Source organism: Neoarius graeffei, chromosome 18, assembly GCF_027579695.1.
Source record: "Neoarius graeffei isolate fNeoGra1 chromosome 18, fNeoGra1.pri, whole genome shotgun sequence".
NCBI classification, from domain to species: Eukaryota; Metazoa; Chordata; class Actinopteri; order Siluriformes; family Ariidae; genus Neoarius; species Neoarius graeffei.
Genome location: NC_083586.1, coordinates 61,521,921 through 61,547,597, shown reverse-complemented (window position 1 = coordinate 61,547,597; position 25,677 = coordinate 61,521,921). Strand labels below are relative to the sequence as shown.

Below are 25,677 nucleotides of genomic sequence, written 5' to 3'. Positions count from 1 at the left end.
CCTAGCCCCTGGGCCACGGGTGTTGATAAAGCGCCCCTGCGGACATGGAGGAGACCGAGGAACCTGTGGTGGACGACCCTACAGAAAACGCAATTTCTTCCAGTAATGAAGTGCACCCCTGGCCCTACATACGTGATCACTTCAGCTTCGTAGAGAAAAGGGGTGACAGTTTCATTATGCAATGCAGATTATGTGTGCCCAAGAAGACAACCATTGCGGCATACAAAAATTCGACATCTAATCTGCGCAAGCATGTTGAGGTAAGTATTGTCATTGGCATCATAATCACGGGCGCAGATAGAGGGTGGGACGGGTGGGATTCATCCCACCCAGATTTAAATTCACCTCGTTCGGTCCCCCCCACTTATAGGGAGGAAAAAACGTCTATGCTGTCTTTCTTTGCATAAGGCAAACCTCACGGAAAAATCAAAAGACTAATTACCATTTGGTTTATTGAGGTGCACAGCAGTGTATACATAGTTGCAACAACTCACATAAAACAAAACAAAGACTGATATTCGGTTGGTTGAGCTGCGCAGACTGCACAGGTTGCGAGCTCGAGCTTGGTTGCTATGGTTACCCACAACAAGTTTGACAGGCATATCGGGGTTGGGGTTGGTTTGCTGGCAGCTTTGTCCCCCCCAGTTTTTTGTCCCCCCCCAGTTTTTTGTCCCCCCCAGTTCAAAAAACGTATCTGCGCCCCTGATCATAATGTTTCCTTTCCATAGTAAAACCGACAATAGGCTGGTTATATTCCAAAAATAGTGGATGGCATTGCTAATGTTGAAGTAGCAACCTGTTGGTACTGTAACATAACAGTAACTAGTCTGTTATTCGGTTGGCTAATCATGCAAGCAAGTTAGCTCGCCAACCTGACGTGATCAGTCCTCCTACCATTCTACATCCAACAGGCCAGAAAGGAATACTAAGCAAAACAAATAATGTTTGAATTGAATTGTTCAATAACACACAGTGCACACAGGCAAGCTACGAGATTTCGGTGCAACATTTCACTTTCATATTTCGTGTACAATGCTTTGTGTGTGGTCAGGGCAATGTAAACGACATGACTGTGTGTATTGACCTTTTTTGTTTGTCTCAGTTTTAATGCAGCATTATCCTAAGCATTCAATTTGATACACTTCCTTTAAATAAAACATCTGGGTTGAAATGTACATATATCCTTGTTTCCTCTTCTTTTTCATTTTTGCACAACACAATGGAGGCAGAAAACACCCATTGTTAAAAGTAACGTTTTACTTTTACTCAAAGTACATTTTAAATGATCTACTTTTTACTTTTACTTGAGTAGATTTTTTGTCTGGTAACTTTACTTGTACTTAAGTAAAATTTCATCAGAGTAACAGTACTTGTACTTGAGTATAATATTTTAGTACTCTTTCCACCTCTGTCCAGTGTGAAAAGCAGAGAAGAACACACCGCTCGAGAAACGGCGGGATATGATTGCGGGCTAATGTGAATATTCTTAGCTTCAATCAGATATATGAAACACAATGTTATTAAGCCGTTGTGGTTATGAAATGATTCAATGCCCTGTGTGTTTGATATGGTGTTCAGTGTGACTTGCTCTCCCCTCGTTTGTAAAATGAATTGCGTGCCGCGCGTGCCTTGGTTGGGGTTACTTTACGGGGCTGGAAAAAGTTGGCTGTGTCTTACCTGGCTCAGCTGCCCCACTGCCTTTGATAGTACCTGCTGCATCATCCGAATCTTTTTTAAAATATTTATGCAGTGAGCCCCTGAGTCTCTTGGTTTCTTCCTCTCTTTTTCTCTTTTCTTTTCTGTGCTCCTGACTTGTGCATGTTGGCAAATGGCATGCACGCTGTGTTCAGAATTGCGGTGCCAGGTCTTAATTATTTTGACCTTTAAAAGTAGTAAACAGGCACCCTTGTCAGACATAGTGGCTCCCAACTCGTTAGTTGTCAGGGCAACCGACCTCCTCCCTGTTGTTGTGCACGCGCTGTGTACGTGGACTGACCAATCACCCGTTGTTTGTGCACACGCTGTGCGCATGGACAGGGCATCTTATAACACGCCAACTTCAGACACCCTGGCGCCATTGTCCATCACACTGTGCTGCGTGGACTATATAAGATGCGCACAAACATCGAGGAAAACACGGCACACATCAGACGGGGACTCCATGCAACACCTGCTTCTCATCAGTGAATGTTTGGATCCGTTTCTCTCTTTCTCTCTCTGTTTCATTTCTTTCTTGCTTTCTATCTTTCTATCGCGGACGTGTCAGGATCCAACGTCCATCATTTGCGCCGTATGAGCATTCCGTGCGTCCTTGAATGTAAGTTGTTTATTGTTGCGTAGCTACTGTGTTATGTGTGTACTCGTTATCTGTAACTGTTACATGTGGCGGTAAGGCTAGCGAGTATTTCTTCTCTTTTTCTCTCATCCTGTGTCTGTCTATTTTCTTACGTGTTTGTTCTGTTCTGTTCAGTAGCCATGTAATGATAGCGCTTGTCTTCTCGACCGCGGTCTGTTAAGGGAGCACATTTCATTATTAGCCATTGCCGTGTTGGGAGTGTAGCGGTGGTATGTACAGTTCATAACCGCGCCACATATTCTAACCTTCTATGCGCAATACAGCGCGGGGCAGCGCTTAAAGGAGCCACGCTCCCCTTCATTCAGCCGACACACTCTGTGTCTTCATGCGGGTGTGACTCGCTGTAAGCAGTTGCACCACGCACCTTGGTAATGATAGCTGCTGTAGGCAGCTATCCTCATCCTCCGTGTACGTTGTACACATTGTACATATTGTGTACATATCGTGTATATAGTCAGTATCTAGTGTGTTGTGTTATTTATTATGGGGTGTAAGTAGCATTCATTGGGCTTTACATTGTTTTACTTATATAGTATTCATTTGTGTGTTTTACATTTGTATTACATTGTATATAATTATTATTCATTTGCGTTAATATATATTTAATGCGATGTGTATTTGTATTTATATCATTGTTATTATTTACATTATTGCTTGTGTGTATATTATTGCTCATGTCTTGTTGTATTTGTATTTTATTCTGTTTTCTAGTAAAACCACGGTTTACACTGTTGCTCATGAGTGGACATCCATTAATTCCTGTTCTAACCGGACAGCCTGTGTAGCTTGCTGTATACCTGAGCCAGTGTCCCTCTTATACAGTCCTTTACCCTGTCCATCACCGGACACCCATTTTTTATACGCTGATTGTCGAAGCGCTATGATCGAACCATGTCGTTTTTTTCCCCTTAATCAAAGAGTCAGACCAAACCATTTTTGCATTAGGGGTGGTAGGGGGTTCTTGACGCCTTTTTCAAAGACAATAAAGGCAAAAGATCTAGAAATCATTTATTGAATGCAAATATAGCACATTTCTCCCCCAAATCAACACATTTTGAAATGAAATAAAATAATCGCAACTTCATGAGAGCCCAGTTCTGCCCCCCCCCCCCCCCATTCCTGGACCCGGGACAACATACCCGTTTGTCCCCCCCTGTTGGCGGGCCTGCACACCTGTATATGAGCACACACGCTATTTTAGTTCACCCTGTCACGTTTTAAAACTCTAACACGACCAAAAGAACTTACTATTAATTAAAAGTTACTGTTTGTGATTTTATTTTATTTGTTGATATTTTTCAGTAATTTCACTGCTGTTGCTTTTTAGGTAAATTAATCTGTTACTGCAGTAAAACAGGAAGTAATGACGGCTTTCATTTTCTTATTATTAAAAAAAGAAAAACCTCTTCATACTCTGTGGTTTGTATTTCTATCTCTAGATCCTCCAAAGAGAGTCTCCGTGTCCATCAGTCCCTCTGGTGAGATGGTGGAGGGCAGTTCAGTGACTCTGACCTGCAGCAGTGATGCAAACCCACCTGTGGAGACCTACAGCTGGTATAAGGGAGGATCGTATAGAGGAAGAGGAGAAACCTACACCATCGACAGGATCAGCTCTGAGGACAGTGGAGAGTACAAGTGCTCGGCTACAAATAAACATGGAACTCAGTCCTCTCCTGCTGTGTCTCTGAATGTCCTGTGTGAGTTAATGATGATTCACTACAGTCCATTATGTAACTTCCTGACCCTCAGTAATCTGAAAGATCATTAAAAATGTTTCTTTTGTATCTTTTCCTTCTTATCTGTTTCAGATCCTCCAAAAAGTGTCTCCGTGTCCATCAGTCCCTCTGGTGAGATGGTGGAGGGCAGTTCAGTGACTCTGACCTGCAGCAGTGATGCAAACTCACCTGTGGAGACCTACAGCTGGTATAAGGGAAGATCGTATAGAGGAAGAGGAGAAACCTACACCATCGACAGGATCAGCTCTGAGGACAGTGGAGAGTACAAGTGCTCGGCTACAAATAAACATGGAACTTGGTATTCTCCTGCTGTGTCTCTGAATGTCCTGTGTGAGTTAATGATGATTCACTACAGTCCATTATGTAACTTCCTGACCCTCAGTAATCTGAAAGATCATTAAAAATGTTTCCTTTGTATCTTTTCCTTCTTATCTGTTTCAGATCCTCCTAAGAACGTCTCCGTGTCCATCAGTCCCTCTGGTGAGATGGTGGAGGGCAGTTCAGTGACTCTGACCTGCAGCAGTGATGCGAACCCACCTGTGGAGACCTACAGCTGGTATAAGGTGAATGAAAGCTCACCTGTAGGATCTGGACAGAGTTACAGCTTCACGTTGAGCTTCAGCAGCAGTGGATGGTTTTACTGTGTGGCTCAGAATAAATACGGGAATCAGAGAGCAGCTGCAGTGCCTCTCACTGTAAATGGTATTACAGTTATTATAACAAATAGCACTTGTAGCATTGATAAAGATGAATGAGTTATAGCTGACTAATATTTGTCTGCACACAGGGAGCAGAAGTGTCGTTCTGTATGTAGTTCTTGGAGTCACGGTTGGATTTGGATGTTTATGTGCCATTATTGGTGTTTTATTCATGTGGTAAGCATATGTATTTTTCATCAACTTGTTTCAAATACCTGCGATATGAGCCCTCTGATTATTGTGACTTTTTAGGAGAAAGAGAAGACGAGGTTCAGCTGATGATGCCACGTCCAGTCAGGTAAGTGAATTGTAACAGGACACAGTGTGACTTACTGCCTCGATAGTCCTTTGTTTTTTGTAACCACTTAGGACAGCAACATAAAACCCTCATGCTTACCTGGAAAACAGTACAACAGAGAGTGATAATCTACACGAGACACAGTGCATCTTTATACTGAATATGAGGAAAACACCAGGGTCGAGGCACTTTTCATCGTTAAACATAGCTATAGTCGTAAATCCTGTGATGTATTACAACCCCGATTCCAAAAAAGTTGGGACAAAGTACAAATTGTAAATAAAAACGGAATGCAATGATGTGGAAGTTTCAAAATTCCATATTTTATTCAGAATAGAACATAGATGACATATCAAATGTTTAAACTGAGAAAATGTATCATTTAAAGAGAAAAATTAGGTGATTTTAAATTTGATGACAACAACACATCTCAAAAAAGTTGGAACAAGGCCATGTTTAGGATTCTAGTTGTTCAACTGTCTTAGGTCTTTTTTGTCGTATCTTCCATTTTATGATGCGCCAAATGTTTTCTATGGGTGAAAGATCTGGACTGCAGGCTGGCCAGTTCAGTACCCGGACGCTTCTTCTACGCAGCCATGATGCTGTAATTGATGCAGTATGTGGTTTGGCATTGTCATGTTGGAAAATGCAAGGTCTTCCCTGAAAGAGACGTCGTCTGGATGGGAGCATATGTTGTTCTAGAACCTGGATATACCTTTCAGCATTGATGGTGTCTTTCCAGATGTGTAAGCTGCCCATGCCACACGCACTAATGCAACCCCATACCATGAGAGATGCAGGCTTCTGAACTGAGCGCTGATAACAACTTGGGTTGTCCTTCTCCTCTTTAGTCCGAATGACACGGCGTCCCTGATTTCCATAAAGAACTTCAAATTTTGATTCGTCTGACCACAGAACAGTTTTCCACTTTGCCACAGTCCATTTTAAATGAGCCTTGGCCCAGAGAAGACGTCTGCGCTTCTGGATCATGTTTAGATACGGCTTCTTCTTTGAACTATAGAAGTTTGAGCTGGCAACAGCGGATGGCACGGTGAATTGTGTTCACAGATAATGTTCTCTGGAAATATTCCTGAGCCCATTTTGTGATTTCCAATACAGAAGCATGCCTGTATGTGATGCAGTGCCGTCTAAGGGCACGAAGATCACGGGCACCGGGTATGGTTTTCCGGCCTTGACCCTTATGCACAGAGATTCTTCCAGATTCTCTGAATCTTTTGATGATATTATGCACTGTAGATGATGATATGTTCAAACTCTTTGCAATTTTACACTGTCAAACTCATATCTGTGAAGAATCTCAGTCATCCAGGTACATAGTAATCTGTGATTGGTAGAAGAGAGCAACTGGACTTGCTTGAAGATTCTTGAAAACGTTTCGCCTCTCATCCGAAAGGCTTCCTCAGTTCTGTCTGACTAATAGGGAGTATCAAGTATTTATCCTCTCATGGATCATCATAGAATCCGAATCAGAGGTGAAACGTTTTCAAGAATCTTCAAGCAAGTCCAGTTGCTCTCTTCTACCAATCGCATATTACTATGTACCTGGATGACTGAGATTCTTCACAGATATGTTTCTACGCACTTTGGGATGAGATCTCTTCAACTGGTGCAGGAGTATGAGAGGACTTCCAGAAAACTGGCAGACATCTTAGCCAGAGAGGATCGTTCATTTTTGTCAACCTGGAACGACCATCACTGAACAGAGGTGGGTGTCTATGACATTGACATCTTTTATCAGCCACCTACAATGCAGCCATCAGCATTCTGATTCAGATTCTATGATGATCCATGAGAGGATAAATACTGGATACTCCCTATTAGTCAGACAGAACTGAGGAAGCCTTGCGGATGAGAGGCGAAACGTTTTCAAGAATCTTCAAGCAAGTCCAGTTGCTCTCTTCTCCCAACCACAGATCACTGTCGAACTCCTTTCTGATATTGCTCCACTATTTGTCAGCACAGAATTAGGGGGATTGGTGATCTTCCCATCTTTACTTCTGAGAGCCGCTGCCACTCCAAGATGCTCTTTTTATACCCAGTCATGTTGATGACCTATTGCCAATTGACCTAATGAGTTGCAATTTGGTCCTCCAGCTGTTCCTTTTTTGTACCTTTAACTTTTCCAGCCTCTTATTGTCCCTGTCCCAACTTTTTTGAGATGTGTTGCTGTCATGAAATTTCAAATGAGCCAATATTTGGCATGAAATTTCAAAATGTCTCACTTTCGACATTTGATATATTGTCTATGTTCTATTGTGAATACAATATCAGTTTTTGAGATTTGTAAATTATTGCATTCCATTTTTATTTACAATTTGTACTTTGTCCCAACTTTTTTGGAATCGGGGTTGTAAGTCAAAGAATGCAATCTGAGGCACATCATCTTCACTCAGACATTCAGATCTGGAGGAATTCCTAAAAACACCCAAAACATTCTTTATATCTTCACACAGAACGTTCACTCCAGTCTGACTGATGACACGTACAGAGCTCTCAATCCTCAGACCAGGTCCTACAATGACACGTACGACACACTTGCAGTAAGTCTTCAGAGACACGCTTCACTCAGACATTCAGATCTGGAAATAATCACTCTGAATGATGAACACATGATTTATTTCTCTTTCTCTCACACAGACGGTTCACCCGAGTCCTCCTGATGACACGCCCGCAGCTCGGGATTCTCAGTCCGTCTCTCCTGATTACAACAATCTACCAGTGAGTGTTTCCATTTGGTCACCACTTCACTTACAATCTCGGGATATGACACCAGGCTTTGGAAAACTATAAATCATTAAAGTTTTTATGACAAGAAGACAGTTTTATGAACAAATCAATACAAGAGTTCTCACCAATTAATGCTCTTCCATTTTGTAAGTAAATAATCAGTTTCATTGTTTGTTCAGTATATCCACCTGAAGCCCTTCATCATGATTTTCTTTTTCTAGGCTGCAAGAAAGCGACAGTGAGATCATCAACCTCAACAACACCAGAGAGAGAGAGAGAGAGAGAGAGAGAGAGAGAGAGAGATGCTAGAATAGTTCTGTTTTTGCGCTGTGGATCAATATTGAACTCAATTTTTAAATAGATGAAGAGTGAAAGCTTTATGTTTATGAGCAGTATATTGTATGTAACTGCACGTGATTCTCAATTCCTCAAAACTAAGCATTAACAAGAGTGTGCAGGGATTTTTATCTGTTTGGCGTTGCATCTATGAATTCTTTTTCTATATGTGTTCTGTATCCTCCCATTTTCATTAGTTTTATATCTTTATACTGTATACATTGCTAAAGTAACACACCGTACTCTTGCTTCATTTATTCTTAAAGCACAAAAATGTGAGCCGTGAACGTTTTACACATTTTACTAAATAAACTCAAATATGATGCATAATCTGTCAGTATCCTGAAGGTTTTATGAGTTTGTAACACTTTCATGGTTCAGGGGAAATGAGGAAACAGAAGGCCGGCTTGTGACAACTCAAAGGTGCATTTCATTTTGGCTTACTTTCATTTTTCAGCTATTTTTTTGCACTACACACACACACACACACACACACACACACACACACACACACACACACACAGAGTGTTGGGTTGCTCAGCTCTCTCACTCTGATTAACAGCTTCTCTCTGCAAGCACATACAGAAAACCGCCTCCTCCTCCTAAACTTCATGCTAGCATGGCGTTGAGCCCACCATTGCTACTGAACTCCGCCATCTCTCATGGTTTTGGCTGAGTGCCGGGATGTCCTCCAGCTTCAAATTAAGCTACTGGAGGTCTTGATGAACAACATCATTCCAATGGGTGCGTGGTCAGCTGCGAGGGCATCTCCATCCCACCGCTGGTGGATCAAACTCGTAAATGGCTCTTGTCAGGTGGTTGTCTGTGCAGTGCAGGACATGTCTGGACCAACAAACATGGCGCTATGCGATGGTGTAGAGGATATTTGGTTGGTTAGTCCTCTGACGGAACTCTTCGTTGGAGACAAAGTTGTACCAACGCACCCCCTCAATGGTCCTGAGAGCACAGGTCTCGAAGCTGAGAACATGGGTGGCCAGGGTCTTGCTGAGAGGCCAGGTCTCTGCACCATAGAGCAGCACAGACAAAACCACAGCATTGTGGACACGTGGCTTGGTGTGTCAGGAGATGTCACGTCATCTCCAGAGTGGTCTCCAAAGGCTTCTCATGATGCCTGCCACCAGTCCATGTCACCTATTGATCTCAGTTAGGAGGTCACTATTGTTGGCGACTTCTGATCCCAGATAAACAAAAGAAGCATAGAAATAAATTGCAGGTTGTGGCAGCGGGGGCGTGGTCAAGCATCGGTCTGTGAATGGAGGGCGGAGTCAGGGAAGGTAAGTGGTAGAATCACTGCACCTGATGGGAATTAACCTGTTTGTGTGTCTTCCCCAGTGACCGCGCCCTATAAGAGGAGAGGGAGAGCAGAGGAAGGGAGCTCTCCCCCAACCAGAACACTTGTGTGTGCGCGCCTGGGAGAGTAAATGTATAACGCTGAAAAGCGAAGAATAAAAGAGGTTTTTGAGAACTCCGTTCTGGCCTGCCATGCTTCTGCGCTCCACCCACCTGGTCTTATTCTACACAGGTAATCTGAGAATCATCACACGTTACCTGCTGGTTCAACCTTCTTCCTCTCTGCCCACAGCTGACGCTCAATCACACCCCCACTGCCGCATACTCTGACCGTCTGACTCAGGCTGAGGAGCCGTCCAGCATGCAGCTGACTCCTCCCGACTTCCCCAACCCCTGCCCTGGCAGGAGAGTTAATCTGCCATCACTAACTATGGGCCATGTGGAAATTGAACTTGAAGCATAGGATACCAATGAGTGATCTGGTGGAGCTATTGGAACGGGGCGTGACAGAGGGAACAGAGGGTGAAAGGGTGTCCCAGCAGGTGATGTTCATCCTCTGGGGTCAAAAATTACCATGATTTCAATTTCGTGGGTGATGGTTGTGGGTCCGGAGGTGACTGATGAGGCCAATCTGGGCACATGTCAGGCACGCGTGGGTAGGTGCTGTAGTGGGGGTGGCGATAGTTCAAGCCTTCCGTGCAGCTTGTTTCTTCTGGGCCTCGATGAAGTGTTTCATCCATTGTGGGAGCATAAGCACTAAATCAGCATTGCATCCTTCTTGCCTCCAAGTGGGGGCTGAAGAGTCATCAGGCAAACATTGATGCCCTCTGGGAGTTTGGTAAATTTCTGGTTGAGATGGGACTTTACAGCAAATCCAATGCCTGCCTCTCACCGTTCAGTACTGCTATGACCACTCCAGAAAAAGGTACAACTACCACCATGTTCCATGAGCTTGCCCTTGTCTGCTAGATGTGTTTTGCTGAGGGCAGCTATGGCCACATTGTAGCAAGCTAGTTCCCTGGCAACTAGTGCAGTTCTCTTCTCTGGCCTGTCTACTTGGATCTTATCCAATAGAGTGTGCACGTTCCGTGTGCCAATGTTGGGTACCTTCACTATCTTATTCAATTTCTTATTTTGTTGTATTTCAACCGCTGAGTGGAATCCCCACCAGCCATGGTGTGCTGGCCAGGGTGAGGTGAAGCAGGCTGTGTTTGGGGCACTTTTCTAGCTCTTCCTCCATGGAGGTGAGCAGAATTTATCCTAAACAGGGCTGCTGAGACACCCGGGGGCTGCCAAACTCCGCTGCTTTGTTCCAGCAAAGAGCAACCCTATGCCCTGGGCCCCCTGCGTGCAGGTTCATGACTACAGCTTCCAGTGTTTCTGTACCTGCTGCTTTGCCACTTGCCCAATGCCACAGGACTTGAATTTGAAGTCGTGACTTGTGTGTGACTTGAATTAGAGTGAGCGAGAGTTGCGCAGCCATCAGCCTCAATCTCTTGTCCCGACCTAACTGGGTCCGGGGCAAGATAGAATCAAGATGGCTGGAGCTAGGTTGAGATGCAGTGGATGGCTAACAGTGTTCTCCGTGTTGTACTGTACCTGATCACACTCCACAAACGCTTTGCTGGATCTGCCTTCCTGCCTGTTGAACCACTGTGGTGGTCTCCTCCACGCAGTCTGCCAAGTCCAGTCTTTGGTCGTAACCCTGACCAGGGGGAGTGAAGTGTTGCTAGTGCTTGCTCAAAGCACCACCCCAGGCTAGTGAAGGGAAGGAGACTCCTTACTACGCCATTGCATGGCGGTCAAGGATGGCACATGCCCACTGCCCTCATACAGATTCTACCCAGCAGGTAGTATTGGAAGGTGAGGACCGTTCACTTGATAGCCAGACAGTCCTCTATAGTGCTGTACTTGGCATCTCTCCTTGTGGCTGATGTACAGCATGAGATGCTTCTCCCCCTGCACCACTTGGGATAAAATGACTCCTAGACTCCAGACTCTCTCTGATGCATCTGTCTGTAAAAAGGGAGAACAAAGTCAGGTGAATGCAGCAGTGGGCCCCTACATAAAGCCACTTTCACCTGGGCGAAAGTCCATACGGCTCCGATCACTGGAATGAATCTGGTGTCCCCTTTTTAGACAGGTCGGTCATCAGGCTGGTGACATCTGAGAAATTGGGTATAAACCTTCTACAATAGCCAGCCAGTCCCAGGAACTGATCCTTAACAGCTGAATCCCCCTGAAGGACTGTTCTGACATCCAAGATCATTCTACCAATTCTACCAAGGACTAAAATTCTATTTTGTTCAGAGAATTTTCTCAGATGCATGTGTGTATGCTGGGTGTTCTTAAAGCACTCACAATCCAATGAAACATTCAAGGTGGGACCTTTCCACTGAAGCACACCTACCTAGCCTCTGAAGGATCCAACTTGGAAAGATCCATCCAACCAAGGGAGTATCCCTGGCTTTGAGAAATGCTTTTAGTTTGGGAACATCTGGCTTAAACCTTTTTTGTCTTTTTTTTTTTTAAATGATGTTCTACATATTTTTCTACATTATTTGCATTTGTCAGAAATAATAAAAAAAAAAATCACCAATTGCACCTTTCGTGTGTTCCTTAGGTACTTCTCAGAACTGAGTGCCTTCATCACCGTTGTGTCTGACTCTAACCAAAATCTCCCAACATATTTTGTATCGATTCTCAAAACAGTTGCCTGCTGGTGCCAACAAGTCTCACTATTTTTTCATCCTCCTACATTTTCTTCGTTGAATATATACACGCTGCTGAATTGTCTCCATTTTCTTCTTGCCTCTTCTTCACGGAAAGGGCGTGAAAGGTCACATCACCTAGCCTTGTGCTAGGCATGTAATAGACAATATAATAGAAATGTAGAAAACACAAACAGAAAAACAGAAAAAGCTATATTGTCAAAGATATTACCTGGTGTCCAAAAATGATTTCAAAATCAGCCTTAAAGGGTAAGGTCAGAATGTAATATCTTGAGGTTAAAAGCATATTTAAGATATGTTAAGACCATAAAAGTCATAAAATTGAGTTTTTATGCCAAATAAGTCATGAATATTAATTATGTTTATGTTTAAATGTATCAGTGAGGAGGTTTTACAATGATTACTGAGGCTTCGGATGATTTTTACAGACTTATTTTGTGGGATTTTTATATTTTAAAGTTTTAAAAAAATTCTACATAAACAGTTTTATCATTTTAAGTTAAACCAAAAGGACAAGGTGTGATTACGGAGGCTATAAACGTGCTAACATCCCTTGTTAGCCACATTAGCAAAAACACAAAGCATATATGTAGAACTATGACCTCACTTTTCGTTTGTCTTGATACCTCAAGAAGGGCGCAGGAATAGTTTTAAGCATTAATAAATCTAATATAGTAATTTTTACGATTAAAGTGATTTATATAGGTAGCAGTCTGAGTGAATGACCTTGACATCTGTGACGTCACAGCAGGAAGTCTGTTGGTCTCATCGCCATTGTCTCTATACTAAAACACAGAGCTGACTGCAACTCTGATTCTCCATTTTGAGCTAATTTATCACCATGCCACGTAGATGTGTTGCTGGAGGGTGCAGCAACATGACAGAAGGTGGATTTACGTTGCATTCATGGCCCAAGAATGTTCAAACTGCAAAGATTTGGACGCGTTTTGCGAGAAGTTCACGGGCACATTGGGCAGCTATGAAGTGGTCTCTCCTCTGCTCTGCACATTTTACTGAAGACTTGTACGAGACCTCTGATTTGTTGAGGAGTGTTGGCTATAAGCCCATATTGAAAGAGGGTGCAGTACCAATAATTAAAGGAAAAGAAAACTACAAGAAAAGGAAAGTAAGTTCAGTTGCACCAGTTCTCCCAGAGTGTGAGCCGAGGGTTATTGCTAAAACCCAGGACGGAAGGAGACATATCATTCGGGCAGTGACCTCCCCGCTGTTGTTGCTAAAACCGGTGATGTCCCGTCCCGGGTTTTAGTAATTGCCTGAGCCGAGCAGTAATGGCGGAGTACTCAGTATGGAGAATGAGTGGACCAGCTGTCTGATTTCTCCACTGGATATGCTTGCCTCAGCAGCAATATCTCGCCCTTACGTGGAAGAAGCAAATGAACGGAGAACTGAACGAACAACTGAAAGTCAGATTGTTTCAAAACTATCGGCCTTCAAGAAGTGAGAACACAGACGGGTAAGATGCGACTCTCATTTGGATACAAAACAACAAAAACAACACGTTGTTTACCTGCATTTAGATTAATCCATGTAACTTGTATTGTGTGTTTAAGTTACCGGTATAAGATTATTTAATTTGCTTCAGAATGTGATTGTCTCAGTTCATCTGATTATTTAATGAGCCTTTTACATTTTATCAGTGAAAATGCATGCATGTACATGTACGTTGCATAAGTTATAACACCCATCCTGTTTTAATGAGAGTCAACCCACAATCAGTGAAGTCAAATCAGTCTTAGTTGAGCAAGTCGGTAACGGTATTTCTTACTTTCACCATAAATTTTTATTTATATGACTTTGGTCTATAGCTGTCAAAGGCCTCGGCCTTAAAGCAGATACGCAGAACCTTTATTTTTAAATAAATTTCTGAGTGGATAGTATCTCCATCCTTGAGTCTTGTATGCTGCATAAATGGGAATAAAAAAATATATATTTTTGAGAGTTAAAATCGACCGCAAAGTTGGCTTTTGATCTGCCCCGCTGAGCCAGCCAGCCCTGAGTGCGTGACATCACAGCGGAAACCGGTTTTAAACACACAATACAAGTTTCGCTCCTTCCCTCCTTCCAAGGGGAAGGAGGGAAGGAGGACAAGTTAGATGTATTCATCTAAATGCAGGTAAACGTGTTGTTTTTGTATCCAAATGAGAGTCGGAGCTTACCCGTCTGTGTTCTCGCTTCTTGAAGGCAGATCTTGTGGCCGATTGTTTTGAAACAATCTGACTTTCAGTTGTTCGTTCAGTTCTCCGTTCATTTGCTTCTTCCACGTAAGGGCGAGATGGCAGCGATATCCAGTTTAGAAATCAGATGGCTGCTCCACTCATTCTCTCCATACCGAGTACTCCGCCATTACTGCTCGGCTCAGGCAATTACTAAAACCCGGGACGGAACAGAATGTCGCTGGTTTTAGTAACAACCGCGGGGAGGTCACCGCCCGTGCAATATGTCCTGTCCTGTTCTGTCCTGGGTTTTAGCAACAACCTCACGCTCCAGGAGAACTGGTGCAACTGAACTCATTTTTAAAAAATAAAATAAAATAAATCCTTTTCTTGTTTTATTTTTCTTTAATTGTTGGTACTGCACCCTCTTTCAGTACGGGCTTATAGCCAACGCTCCTCAACAGATCAGAGGTCTCGTACGAGTCTTCAGTAAAATGTGCAGAGCAGAGGAGAGACCACTTTGTAGCCGCCCAATGTGCCTGTGAACTTCTCGCAAAATGCGTCCAAATCTTTGCAGTTTGAACATTCTTGGGCCGTGAATACAATGTAAATCCACCTTCTGTTGTGTTGCTGCACCCTCCAGCAACACATCTACGAGGCATGGCGATAAATTAGCTCAAAATGGAGGATCGGAGTTGCAGTCAGCTCTGTGTTTTAGTATCGCGGAAATGGCGATGAGACCGATAGACTTCCTGCTGTGATGTTACGGACGTCAAGGTCATTCACTCAGATCGCTACCTATATAAATCACTTTAATCATAAAAATTACTATATTAGATTTATTATTAACGCTTAAAACTATTCCTGTGCCATTCTTGAGGTCTCAAGGCATTTATAAACAAAAAGTGAGGCCATGGCTCTGCGTATATGCGTTAAGTTACGGGTATAAGATTTAATTAATTTGCTTCAGAATGTGATTGTCTCAGTTCATCTGATTATTTAATGAGCCTTTTACGTTTTATCAGTGAAAATGCATGCATGTACATGTACGTTGCATAAGTTATAACACCGATCCTGTTTTAATGAGAGTCAACCCACAATCAGTGAAGTCAAATCAGTCTTCGTTGAGCAAGTCGGTGACGGTATTTCTTACTTTCACCATAAATTTTTATTTATATGACTTTGGTCTAGGTGTCACGGTGGTGTAGTGGTTAGCACTGTCGCCTCACAGCAAGAAGGTCCTGGGTTTGAGCCCAGCGGCGTTTGCATGGTGTCTGTGTGGGTTTCCTCCGGGTGCTCCGGTTTCCCCCACAGTCCAAAGACATGCAGGTTAGGATAATCGGTGGCTCTAAATTGACCGTAGGTGTGAATGTGAGTGTGAATGGTTGTTTGTCTCTGTGTGTCAGCCCTGCGATGATCTGGCGACTTGTCCAGGGTGAACCCCACCTCTCGCCCCTAGTCAGCTGGGATAGGCTCCAGCTCACCTGTGACCCGGTAGAACAGGATAAGCGGCTACAGATAATGGATGGATGGACTTTGGTCTATAGCTGTCAAAGGCCTCAGTCTTAAAGGTCATAGGCAAAGGTTGGAGGTGGAACGTAGAATATCAACTTTATTGTCTAGAAGAATGACCCAAAAAGCGAATTCAATCTTCCTAGTTTCTAATTTGCACCCTAAAATGGAATAAAATGGTTAAAATATACTGGTTTGTGCAAGTTCCGAAGATTTGTTTACATCTCACTTATGCGCACTTTTACTGCCAGGGGACCGTCGTCGTGACGTCATTCAAGGCAAAAAGACAGGGAGCAGTTCTGTGTTTACTTGGAAACCGAGCACACGTGTACGGACTTTGGTCATGAGAGGTTGTGTAAAATGTCTGAACGCAATAGCGATTTTGAAGTAAGAACTCTCCAAATTGAATATCGAGAGGTGAAACAATATATGTATGAACCTATGGCCGGTGCGAAGCAATCGGTGAATGCGGGTCACTGGTTTGACCGCGTGGCCTCGGAATCGGACAGCGACTCGGTCGACTCTGATCACGGTGACCCCGGACCTCGACAAGACTCGCGCCCAAACGGTTTATCCTGGTAGTTCTGATAAATTCCTCCTTTTGTCGTAATATTAAATAAGAGTCCTTTTGAAGAATACTTAAACCGCATGGGCACACACAATCCCTGTAATATAACGTGGATTTGTTTATATTGCTAATATAATATATTGCTAATAGTAATACAAGCATTATACTATTTATAGCCGACTCTAAGTGAGGAAATATCCCTTTGTTTCATTTCCACAATGATTGTACAGGATCCCTCAGGATTCTTGACTTGTCAATTGCAAGCAAAGGTAAAAATGTTTACTTCCAATCTTCTCCTTTTTGCTTGAGCGTTGCTGCTCCGTTTCTTCTTTGACTGCTTGATTTTGTGTTCGAATTTTGTCGGAACAGCATCAGGTTTGAGCTTCTCTGTCTGACACCGACACCTAAACTCTCCAACAGATGGGGATTCTTCAAAAAGTGATCGGAGCACAGAGTGGCGTATTTACCCGGCTGCCAACCCTCTTGCTTCATGCGCATAATCCACTCTCTCTGCCTCTTCTCCTCTCTCGGTAAAAGGTAAAAACTTCTTCCTGAACCGGTCCTGTTGTTACAGTTCACTGCACAACAATACGGCATGGGGGTTTTTCTTTGGAAATTCCTGAACGCACGTCTGCACTCAAGCTGAATGGCAATGTAAGTAAACAGAAGTGGACTCAACTCAAGCGATTTGTTTGCCATGAATGACGTCACGCACCGAGTGGTCACGAAAATCTCCAAGCAGAAATTCGCTGCGATCCGCGCTAACTTATTTTAATTATTACTTATTAACAATACTTCTTGGGACCAGAAGAAAATTACAGAGGGTTTTTTAACATATAAAGTTTCAAATGTGCATAAATTGAAAACCTTTGCCTATAAGCTTTAAAAACGGTTCCCGCTGTGACGTCGCGCGCTCGGGGCTGGCTGGCTCAGCGGGGCAGCTCCAATGCCACCTTTGCGGTTGATTTTCACTCTCAAAAAAAAAAACTGCATATATACAGTGGTGCTTGAAAGTTTGTGAACCCTTTCGAATTTTCTATATTTCTCCATAAATATGACCTAAAACAACATCAGATTTTCACACAAGTCCTAAAAGTAGATAAAGAGAACCCAGTTCAACAAACGAGACAAAAATATTATACTTGGTCATTTATTTATTGAGGAAAATGATCCAATATTACATATCTGTGAGTGGCAAAAGTATGTGAACCTTTGCTTTCAGTATCTGGTGTGACCCCCTTGTGCAGCAATAACTGCAACTAAATGTTTCTGGTAACTGTTGATCAGTCCTGCACACTGGCTTGGAGGAATTTTAACCCATTCCTCCGTACAGAACAGCTTCGACTCTGGGATGTTAGTGGGTTTCCTGCTCGCTTCAGGTCCTTCCGCAACATTTGGATTGGATTAAGGTCAGGACTTTGACTTGGCCATTCCAAAACATTAGCTTTATTCTTCTTTAACCATTCTTTGGTAGAACGACTTGTGTGCTTAGGGTCATTGTCTTGCTGCATGACCCACCTTCTCTTGAGATTCAGTTCATGGACAGATGTCTTGACATTTTCTTTTAGAATTCACTGGTGGTAATTGTTCCATCAATGAGAGCAAACCATCCTGGCCCAGATGCAGCAAAACAGGCCCAAATTATGATAGTACCACCACCATGTTTCACAGATGGGATAAGGTTCTTATGCTGGAATGCAGTGTTTTCCTTTCTCCAAACATAACGTTTCTCATTTAAACCAAAAAGTTATATTTTGGTCTCATCCGTCCACAAAACATCTTTCCAATAGCCTTCTGGCTTGTCCATGTGATCTTTAGCAAACTGCAGACGAGCAGCAATGTTCTTTTTGGAGAGCAGTGGCTTTCTCCTTGCAACCCTGCCATACACACCATTGTTGTTCAGTGTTCTCCTGATGGTGGACTCATGAACATTAACATTAGCCAATGTGAGAGAGGCCTTCAGTTGCTTAGAAGTTACCCTGGGGTTCTTTGTGACCTCACTGACTATTACACACCTTGCTCTTGGAGTGATCTTTGTTGGTCGACCACTTCTGGGGAGGGTAACAATGGTCTTGAATTTCTTCCATTTGTACACAATCTGTCTGACTGTGGATTGGTGGAGTCCAAACTCTTTAGAGATGGTTTTGTAACCTTTTCCAGCCTGATGAGCATCGACAACGCTTTTTCTGAGGTCCTCAGAAATCTCCTTTGTTCGTGCCATGATACACTTCCACAAACGTGTTGTGAAGATCAGACTTTGCTAGATCCCTGTTCTTTAAATAAAACAGGGTGCCCACTGACACCTGATTGTCATCCCATTGATTGAAAACACCTGACTCTAATTTCACCTTCAAATTAACTGCTAATCCTAGAGGTTCACATACTTTTGCCACTCACAGATATGTAATATTGGATCATTTTCCTCAATAAATAAATGACCAAGTATAATATTTTTGTCTCATTTGTTTAACTGGGTTCTCTTTATCTACTTTTAGGACTTATGTGAAAATCTGATGATGTTTTAGTTCATATTTATGCAGAAATATAGAAAATTCTAAAGGGTTCACAAACTTTCAAGCACCACTGTATATATATATTTTTAATTCCCAATTATGCAGCATACAAGAGTCAAGGATGGAAATGCTATCCACTCAGAAATGTATTTAAAATAGGGTGACCAGATTTCCCTAGTCTGAAACCGGGACACTTTTGCGCGCGACCATGCTCGTGCGCACACACCTTTTTTTTTACGTAAACGTGACACTCAGAGAGGTGCTCTTATCATTTTGTTGAAGCTCACATTTATCAACATCTCATATGAAATAAAACAAACAGGCATTTTGTTATCTAGTAGCATAGTGGTATACAGATCAGTAATTATGGTCAGACAACAGATTTTGTAATGGCTGAGAATAGGCCAGGCTATGTCCATAGGCCAAATTTAAACTGATTTATTTCACCTGTTTGTGAGAACACCAAGAAGAATGCATATGCACATGTAGGCTATATCTCTAAAATTGTATGCACTATAGCATGAACTTAAAAAGTAGATATGTGACCTCAACATAGCCTAGGTCAGAATCAACCTTCCTAACCATTCCCCACAACTGAATGAATAAAGCAAGAAGATATGGACAAAAGTGAACACTTTAATGGAAGGTGCAACAAGCTGTTCAACACAGCAATATGGCCAAACTGTCAGAATGGTATGTTAAACAGAAACAAAAAAGAGACAAGTGATTTGAGAATATACACTCAAACAAAACAGCAGTAAAGGAGGAGAGGGGCGACAGCCCGAGGAAAGCCCCCACAGGAGTGTACAGCATTTGCAACATAGGCTACCCAACTCAGTACAGGAACAAAGCACAGGAACAAAGCTAAGGCGACTGTCAATCCACCCACCCTAAACAAAATGCATTAGCCTACGTATATTTACACGAAGAGTGAATCTTTTCCAGTTTTAATGTGATCCTGTATATCGGCGTTACCACCGTGGGCTACAGAGAAGGAACACTTACAGTGTGTGCAGTAGGCTTCGTGCGCATTGTTCTGCACCTCTCGGAGGAAGGGGTAGGTGCCCTGTAAATCTTTGGAAAAGGTACATTTTCCTTTCGGCATAATTGCTGCGGCATTACTGCTGCTGGCTGCTAGACAAAGAACATTCGCGCCAGTTAATGTTTATTTTATTGTTGCATGGCAACACGTTCTGTTGTCTGGAATAATGTGGCTAAATAAACACCCATGCCACAGGGCCAGGGGGCAGTAACCAGGAAAGTTTGCGATTCCTGTCAATTCATCAAAATAGTAAATGCAGGGCCCTATGAAAGATTACAATTTAGGGCCCCCTGGTAAAATTTTCAAGCTCAAGCAACTGAATTTGAAGTCTGTTTTTGGCTGGCACTTCTACTTTACTATGCATGTGATCAGCTACCTAGCAAGTTTAGGTGATACAATTATTTGGTATATGAACATTTTAAATGCAGAACTGTCAGAATTAGACTGAATAGACTGTTGCCTTAAAATGAAAATTCCATAATATATATTATAGAAGATATATATTTCTTTTATTAGCAACTATTATTAGGCCACTCAGTAGCTTATGGAGTTCATTCAATCCAAATGTTTGTGTTGAGAGAAAGTGCATGCATCACTGTATCAGTATGAATTTAAAACATTCTGTATGCGCATTATGGATACGCCAGAGCCCTCCAGCAAACATCATCAATAATCAGGATTACAAAATGTGTTCCTTTGTCTCCTCCATTTATTGACTTATTGTATGTGATCAAATGTATGCCTTGATGAATAACTACACTAGTTTTTTGATACAATTACAGAGTGCACTGCAAGGAATCCACTAAGTGTTTTTGGTTTCTTTTATCACACATTTATTAGAAAACACAGCAAATGTTCAAATATTCAAGTTAAATACTTAGCAACAGTATCAATAAATCCACACATGAACAATAGCAATGATATCTATGACCACAGCTAATGTGCAAAATATTAAAGTTAAATACTTAACAATATCAACAAATCCACACATGAACAATGGCAAAACATCTCATCTCATTATCTCTAGCCGCTTTATCCTTCTACAGGGTCGCAGGCAAGCTGGAGCCTATCCCAGCTGACTACGGATGAAAGGCGGGGTACACCCTGGACAAGTCGCCAGGTCATCACAGGGCTGACACACAGATACAGACAACCATTCACACTCACATTCACACCTACGGTCAATTTAGAGTCACCAGTTAACCTAACCTGCATGTCTTTGGACTGTGGGGGAAACCCATGCGGACACGGGGAGAACATGCAAACTCCGCACAGAAAGGCCCTCGCCGGCCACGGGGCTTGAACCCGGACCTTCTTGTTGTGAGGCGACAGCGCTAACCACTACACCACCGTGCCGCCCCATGGCAAAACATCTAGACTTAATTATACAATAAAGATACCTATGAACAAAGGTGATTTTTTTTCACACACAGTGTGATATCCGGACTTCATAATTTATCACACCCGCTCCTGCTTAGCAACTTCTAGAATGTACACCTCTGCTGCGCACATAGAAAAACTGCCAGCTGCTCTAAGCTGCGCTAATAGCGGCGCTGCGCACACACGGAGCTACACATTTCACTGTCCCGCGCCCAGAATCAGACTGTACCATTAGTAAAAACATGGGCGCCGCCAGGGGGGGAAAGGTTAGAACAATTCTAGAGGCCCAGCACTGCCATGGGGCCCTTTAAGGGGCTGATAATATACTTTTAATGATTTTAATAAGACTTTTGAAATAACAACAATGCAATATTCCATCTGGTAAAATGAGCTAATTGAACAAGGTTGTCTATTTCTTGAGTTCTTCAACATATTGTCATTTAACCCTCCCCCTTTTGCAAAATGGTACGGTCCAGTTCTGGTAGACGCGCGATGCGTTAAATCTGTGTGCTGATCAGTGCAACGCTACTTGCTGCTGTGTCGCGGTGCAGCAGCCAGCCAGCCAGCAGTGGAGTGCGTACAGTCTATGATCGCTAAATATGAAGAGCGACTGTCAAAAATGTAAAGAAAGGCAGCTGAAAGCTGAGAGGGACCAGAGAGGCAGGCAACTGGTCACTCAGTTTTTCCCAAAGAAAGGTAGCTATCGCTCACATGTGTTCAAAATATTAGCGAATGGTAAATGAACAGTATGAACGTGGTTGGATTAGCCTATCAAGAGAACACTTTTACAGTTTGTTTGTACAGTGACATTTTTTCCATTTTAATAACTGAACTGACTTGTGTGATAAACAAGATGAAATATTACGTTATGCTGGTGCTAATAACTAGTGCTAATAACCAGTTTCATAACTAATGGGGTGCCCTAAATATGCACAGATTCAGCCTCAGGGGGACCTCCGCCCTACCAAACCACTGAACCCCCCTTTGGAGAAGGAGGTAAGCAGCAATACAACCCATAAATGCTTTAGGATTGAAGTTTTTAATGAGCGAGCGCCATATACAGTTTGCTAGATTAAAGTGTTGCTAATGTAACAGACGTTGTGTTGTTCACCAGTCTTTTTATTCTGAAGAAATGAGACAAATACACTGCTGAGGACGGGCTGCAAACGTCCAGTGGCATTGGCGCTTACATTTCCAAAGCGAACTGATGGAGGCCAGCGCCTCGTTCCTATAACTACCTGCGCTCTTAAAGGGCCAGCGCAGAATTTCCCCACCACTACTAGGCCGTAAGGTGAACCCCGTTTTCGTTTCATCTCGCTCCGACGTCTCCGAACTACGAAATATTTATTTCAAAACTAAGAATGAGTACTAGAAAGTGTGGCAAAAAAAGTTCTCACCTTATAATCCTGTCAATTCCTCGCACCGAGCGATCGCGTGGCGAAGTATTTTCCTCTAAAAAATGACGTGTCGGGACATCACGTGACCGGTCTGGACCAATCGCGTTGCCGATTTTTGACCACAAATCAGCTGACAGCTTGCGTAATTCCAGTCACATTAGTAGAAAAAGTCTCCAAAACACCCTCCAAAGTGGGTGAAATGTCTTCTAAGTCCTAAATAGTGCTTTAAATACACATCACTAAGACAATATTGCATATATGTGGTATATTGAAGTGTTTATATTATTATTAGAATAAAAATAATTTTTATTATCACCATTATTATAGTACAAAATATGGTGTAATGGTCTATGACTAGGACCATTCATGTATTCATTCTCTTAGGTTATTAACTGTAAAGTACTGATCAACCATAAAACAATTTGCTTGAAAAACAGACCTACAATGTTACACAGGCAATAATGGAATAGAGTATTGACTCGTCATTGTGGGCTATACACACCATGGATTAGCCATAAAATGGCATATATAATATATAGGCAATGCGTGTGATTTCAGATCGAGATTTAAGAAATTGTGCAGGAAGGAGAAGAGTCCATAGGAATAATAATACACAATAATAATAATAATAATAATAATAATAATAATACAACCTATATATAATATTGCAGTTCTATTGCTCAGTTCAGAGGCACAATGGCAGGGATTCAAGTATTCACTACCTATGCAGCGGCACAGTAGAGGTAGGTAAACGCACTAGGCAGCACTATGCACCTGCAGCAGCGGCAACAAAGAAGATGCAAGACTGACTCATCATACATCACACAACAGAACTATGTGGCAAATTGCAAACTTTAATAGAAAATGTAAACAACAAAACAGTGATATATACACATTACAAATGCAAATTTATATATACACAAAATTATTTATATATATATATATATATATATATATATATATATATATATATATATATATATATAAAAGTCCTGTAGCACGGTGCAAAAAGGCAGGGGTCAGCATCCAGGCAATGACCTAGGTGTCAGTGACAGAGAAAGAGAGGGGGGGGGGGGGAAGACACACACACACACACACACACACACACACACACTGCTGTGACTAATTGTCTTCACATTGAACAGTAGCAAGTAGCATTCTATGGTCATGTATGAGAAGTTAGTACATGGCTTACTTGTCCTTCTCTTGTCTAGCAGGCTCATTCAGAAATCTGGTGTACTGCTGGTAGCAGCTCTTGTGGTACTGCACCTCCAGAGCCACACAGTCTTTGTCCTTAATGTGTACCAGAATACTGTGGTCATCTTTAGTCTCAGCAGCAGTCTGCAACTTGCCTTGCCAGACAGAAAGACATGCTTATTACCACATAAGAATTTAAGTTTGCCAGTAGCATATTCACATAAAGGCACACATATGTTACATGCATACAAACACTGAAACATAACATCCATGCATGCAAACACACTTGCAGAGGGAGATAGCACTGTAGATAGTCATCAGTGATAGTGACCCTTTGTGTGTGGGGGGGCAGGGGGGTTGGGTGGGTTTGCTTACCTGCTGTTAAGGTCTCAGCTTTTGAAAGAGCTTCCCTTTGTCGTTTGCCTCCCTTTAAGACGAATTTGAGTTTTTTTTTTTTTTTTTACATATAATGCACAGGGCAGGAAGGATGGGACCACCTGAGCTGGACATAGGCAGTGCTAATCTGGATCTAAGACTCTTAGTGCTGCCCGATGTTGAGGGGCCAGCTTCGGAGGGGGGGCAGCTTCGGGGGGGTCTTGCGGCATCTTGAGTTTCATCTCCCCCTTCTTTCTCGCGCACCATACGCTTTCCCACTCGTTCAATAGCAAGTTTGTCCGTAAACCTGCGGTAACATGCAGGGTGGAAGGCAGCATCCTCGGGTATCTTGTCAAACTCTAAATCTAAACAGTGTTTGTAGTTTTCGGCTACTCTCCTGTTCTCACCGCTCAACTGCAGCCACTGTCGGACCCATACGAAAAAGAACAGTAAAGAACTTATAAGAATTTACCACTGTCTTAGTAGTAAATCCTTATAAATATAAGGATAAATCCTTATAAGGATTTATAAATAAATATATATGCCATGTATGATTTACTCCTGAAAGTGGCCCATTTTGCATTTTCCTCATACAAATTTATGAAAATCTAGTATGTATGAAGTGAACATTGTGCATGGTTTTTACAGATAATGTGTATGATGAATTACACCGTCTTTGTATGCTTCATGTAATGTTTGTAGTTTTAAATTATATTTTACAGTTTAAAATGTATATGCCTTTTATATGTAAATACACATATGTTTGTGTTGGATTTACATATAAAAGGCATATACATTTTAAACTCATCTCATCTCATCATCTCATTATCTCTAGCCGCTTTATCCTTCTACAGGGTCGCAGGCAAGCTGGAGCCTATCCCAACTGACTACGGGCGAAAGGCGGGGTACACCCTGGACAAGTCGCCAGATCATCACAGGGCTGACACATAGACACAGACAACCATTCACACTCACATTCACACCTACGGTCAATTTAGAGTCACCAGTTAACCTAACCTGCATGTCTTTGGACTGTGGGGGAAACCGGAGCACCCGGAGGAAACCCACGCAGACACGGGGAGAACATGCAAACTCCGCACAGAAAGGCCCTCGCCGGCCATGGGGCTCGAACCCAGGACCTTCTTGCTGTGAGGCGACAGCGCTAACCACTACACCACCGTGCCGCCCTACATTTTAAACTGTAAAATATAATTTAAAACTACAAACATTACATGAAGCATACAAAGACGGTGTAATTCATCATACACATTATCTGTAAAAACCATGCACAATGTTCACTTCAT

General features: G+C 42.5%; 1 protein-coding gene and 1 long non-coding RNA gene across 2 annotated transcripts in view; one reads left to right on the top strand and one right to left on the bottom strand.

Annotated features, from left to right (window-relative positions):
* The window catches only part of LOC132865810 (titin-like), a 139,346-nt gene that overhangs the window by 36,724 nt on the left and 76,945 nt on the right, over positions 1 to 25,677 (top strand). Inside the window, exons 4-10 of the mRNA XM_060898311.1 lie at positions 3,796 to 4,053; positions 4,165 to 4,422; positions 4,534 to 4,794; positions 4,880 to 4,967; positions 5,043 to 5,088; positions 7,563 to 7,649; positions 7,747 to 7,827. Coding sequence (XP_060754294.1) covers positions 3,796 to 4,053; positions 4,165 to 4,422; positions 4,534 to 4,794; positions 4,880 to 4,967; positions 5,043 to 5,088; positions 7,563 to 7,649; positions 7,747 to 7,827 — 1,079 coding nt within the window. The remainder of the gene's footprint in view (positions 1 to 3,795; positions 4,054 to 4,164; positions 4,423 to 4,533; positions 4,795 to 4,879; positions 4,968 to 5,042; positions 5,089 to 7,562; positions 7,650 to 7,746; positions 7,828 to 25,677) is intronic.
* LOC132866403 (uncharacterized) lies at positions 23,795 to 24,442 on the bottom strand. The gene is made up of 3 exons (XR_009650563.1): positions 24,374 to 24,442; positions 23,997 to 24,153; positions 23,795 to 23,839 (listed from the first exon to the last, which is right to left on the bottom strand). It is a non-coding gene; the product is annotated as an uncharacterized LOC132866403 (long non-coding RNA).